The sequence below is a fragment of the Spea bombifrons genome, chromosome 3 (genome assembly GCF_027358695.1).
Source record: "Spea bombifrons isolate aSpeBom1 chromosome 3, aSpeBom1.2.pri, whole genome shotgun sequence".
NCBI lineage: Eukaryota > Metazoa > Chordata > Amphibia > Anura > Pelobatidae > Spea > Spea bombifrons.
Window position 1 is genome coordinate 111062100 of NC_071089.1, and position 3756 is coordinate 111065855.

Below are 3756 nucleotides of genomic sequence, written 5' to 3' on the forward strand. Positions count from 1 at the left end.
GCACAATTCATTGGGAAGCAGGGATGAAGGTAATATACAGGCGGTACTTGACACCATTGAGACAGGCACATATTTTTCCTAACCTATGCCGTAAATATTGTCCTGTGAAAGGGGGAACATGTTTCAAACATGACATGTCATGTCAGTATAATTAATTACCCGTTTCCGTTCAGGTTTCCAAAGTGCCTAATAACATATTTACAACACCAGTCCAGCAGCAGCATCATTGGACATGTTGCCTAAGAGTATTAATATGTATGCTAGAAAACTGGTTATACATATTTAATAGCAGCTAAATGATTAATAACGAGGCATTGGAAATCACAACAATTCCCTACCATTGCTCAACTTCAGCATCTCATAAAAGAAAATGAGCAATGTAGGTATGTGGTTCTTCTGGCAGCACCATGCAGAAACGCTAAGAATTATGGGAACTCCGGAGCTTATATATAACACCAGACATAGTTTTTGTCTTTTAATATCTTTATATTTTGTGATATCATTTGTTTAACGGCTACTAAAAGGATGTCATAAGGATTATGAATGATTTGCGTGGTCGTTGGCATTACTAATGAATGTAAACATCTAATATATGATTCTATCTTTTTTTTTTTTGAAATAGGGAAAATGTAATCACGTAAGATTGTTGTGAGCCAGAGGAGCACAAGATGGTTTATGGTGAATTTTTTCATAGAACTAAGAGCGAAGATGAACTCGTTATGCTGAACGTCGGAGGCTTTAAACAGGCGGTGGATCAAAGAACGCTCTTACAATTCCCTCACACCCGGCTGGGAAAACTTCTCAACTGTAATTCAGAAGAAGCTATACTTGAACTTTGCGATGATTACAACGTCACCGATAAGGAATATTACTTTGATAGAAACCCTTCCCTATTTAGATATATTTTGAATTTTTACTATACCGGTAAACTTCACGTAATGGAGGAATTGTGTGTCTTTTCTTTTTCCCAAGAAATAGAATACTGGGGTATCAACGAACTCTTTATCGACACTTGTTGTAGTAATAAGTACCAGGAGAGAAAAGAATTAATATCTGAGAGGGACTGGGAACAGAAAAGTGATGTCATGAGCTTAAGCTCTTCTTCTGACCAGTCGTCAGTGTTCGAGAAGGAGCTGGAGATGTTTGATGCACTTAAATTTGGGAACATAAGACGGAAAATATGGATCAGACTGGAAAACCCTGCTTTTTCTTTATCAGCCAAACTTTTTGCCATCTCCTCACTCAGCGTGGTCTTAACTTCAATTGTAGCCATGTGCATTCACAGCATGCCCGAGTTCAAAAAGCTAGATCACAACGAAAATGAACTCGAAGATCCAGTTCTAGCTGTGGTAGAGATTATCTGCATTGCATGGTTTACCTCGGAATTAGTCGTTCGACTGGCAGTAGCCCCATCTCAGAAGAAATTCTGGAAAAACCCCATGAACATAATTGACTTTGTCTCCATCTTACCGTTTTACGCCACTTTGGTTGTAGACACCAACAATAAAGAAAACGACAATATAGAGAACATGGGAAAAGTTGTGCAAATACTTCGACTTATGAGAATATTTCGAATCCTCAAGCTTGCAAGGCACTCGGTGGGGTTAAGGTCTCTAGGAGCCACTTTAAAGCACAGTTACCATGAAGTGGGGCTTTTGCTTCTGTTCTTGGCTGTGGGCATTTCTATTTTTTCAGTCCTCGTCTATTATGTTGAAAAGGACGAAGAACTTTCGGAGCTTAAGAGCATCCCCATGTGCTGGTGGTGGGCCACCATCAGCATGACCACGGTTGGCTATGGTGACACGCACCCGGTCACTTTATTAGGAAAACTTATCGGCAGTGTTTGCATCATTTGCGGTATACTCGTGGTGGCTCTTCCGATAACTATAATATTTAACAAGTTTTCCAAGTACTATCAAAAGCAAAAGGCAATAGATGTGGACGGGTGCAATGAAGAAGAACAAAAGGATAAGTTTAACGATTTACCTTATTTTAACATAAGAGATTTATATGCAAGAAGGATGAACTCCTTTATTTCAAGCCTTTCATCCGTTGGAATTATTGCAAGTAATGATTCAACAGATGCTTCCAGCATCCAAGAAGAGGATGACGATGCCTGTGATAAAACTTTGAAATGACTTTAAATATACGCTATATATTTTTCTGTTTCCTTATCCCTCATATCTCTTTTTTTCCCTTAACCCATAACATTGTCTTAACTAGCTTTCCAAAGTATACAAGTTCTCATAGCACTTAATTCTCAGGGTATGAGCTGTAGCTAATTTTGAGCAACATTCAATTACAATGCAGAACTTTTGCTTTTTTTATATTGTTTTATTTCCTTTTTTTATATTGTTTTATTTGAATGCTTTAATATGGTTGAAAGCCAACGAGTTAGCTCCGTGTTATTTTGTCTTATCAAAGGAGTGTATGCAAGTTGCCCTTTGAGTAATTGCAGGCCATGTCATACATACCTCACCTGTACCATGTCGTAATATGTTACGCACAACACAAACTAGCCATAACGACTTAAATTGCACTTTAAAGACAGATTTTATTTTGTGAAACAGCCATAAGGGGGTTACCCTATTTTCTTTCTTTTAAACGTATAGCTTTAAGTGATTGAACACGGAAGGAACGACACCAATTATCTCCAAGCATGCACTGTGTATGCATTATCAAAGAACAAACATTGTGAATGCAGGAAAGCATGTCAACTCTTATGAACTGAACGTAAGGAATGTAATAAATGTCCTGTTCACTGACTGCTTTTGAATGTTTTGTTGTTTCACGGATTAGCTTTTAAATCTTATTTGTGGCTTTGGGACGCATTCTATACTGCCCTGGCACGCAAAGGGTTAATACACTTTCCCAGTAGATATGCCGTTCTGTTCTTGCAATACCCATGCGTGAAAATGGTTTATGTGAGCGACAACGCATCCATTGCATGTTTTAAATAACCCGTGATGGCCGACCGAAGTTTGTAAATTCAAGTGCCGGATTTCCCGGCTACGCAGAAGAAGAAGACAAAGGGCCGTTTGCCGATGTAAACCATTCTGCTCAGTAACGTGTAGACAATTTATGTTTCAAACCACTGAATCTAAGACAAAAAAAAAACAAGATAAAACAAGAAATGGCAAGCAAGGAAAATGAGGAAAAGGGAGCAAAAGAACGAAATGTATTCATGTAAAATTTATTTATTAACGCCACTGTGTTTGGAATTTGTAGAGTCCTACTTCGTTTAAATCAGTAGAACAAGCTGATAAGCAACAAGGGATATGAATAAGCCACGACATTGGGAGGCGTATGTGATGTTTTAAATAACAGTCACCTCTATATTTGAGAAAGGAAATTTGGTAAAGACGATACCTTTATTGGCTAACTGACGTTTAATGGATTGCAAGCCTTTGGTCTCTTCTTCAGGCAATCCATTATACATCAGTTAGTCAATAAAGGTATCGTCTTTGCCAGAGTTGCTCTATAACTATATATATATATATATATATATATATATTTTAATAATAATTAAGGTTCCCCCAACGGCATCCATTTAAATGCTATGTAACAAAACATGTTTAATCAAATATGAAAAGTCATGTGGATTACTACTGCTCTTAGTGGCCTTGTATATTTATTGTTTACTGGAAGGACTTGAACACTATCCAAAGAAACTTCATTTGTGATGATGATCATTTCTTCTGTTTTGGACTTTAATGTACTGTACTTAGCAAATCATTTATCCAATGTATATCATCT

General features: G+C 37.4%; 1 protein-coding gene across 1 annotated transcript; it reads left to right on the forward strand.

Annotated features, from left to right (window-relative positions):
* Positions 1 to 530: 530 nt before the first annotated feature.
* KCNS3 (potassium voltage-gated channel modifier subfamily S member 3) lies at positions 531 to 2186 on the forward strand. The gene has a single exon (XM_053459622.1). The coding sequence runs from the start codon at positions 669 to 671 to the stop codon at positions 2136 to 2138; it is 1470 nt and encodes a 489-aa protein (XP_053315597.1). The 5' UTR covers positions 531 to 668; the 3' UTR covers positions 2139 to 2186.
* Positions 2187 to 3756: the final 1570 nt, after the last annotated feature.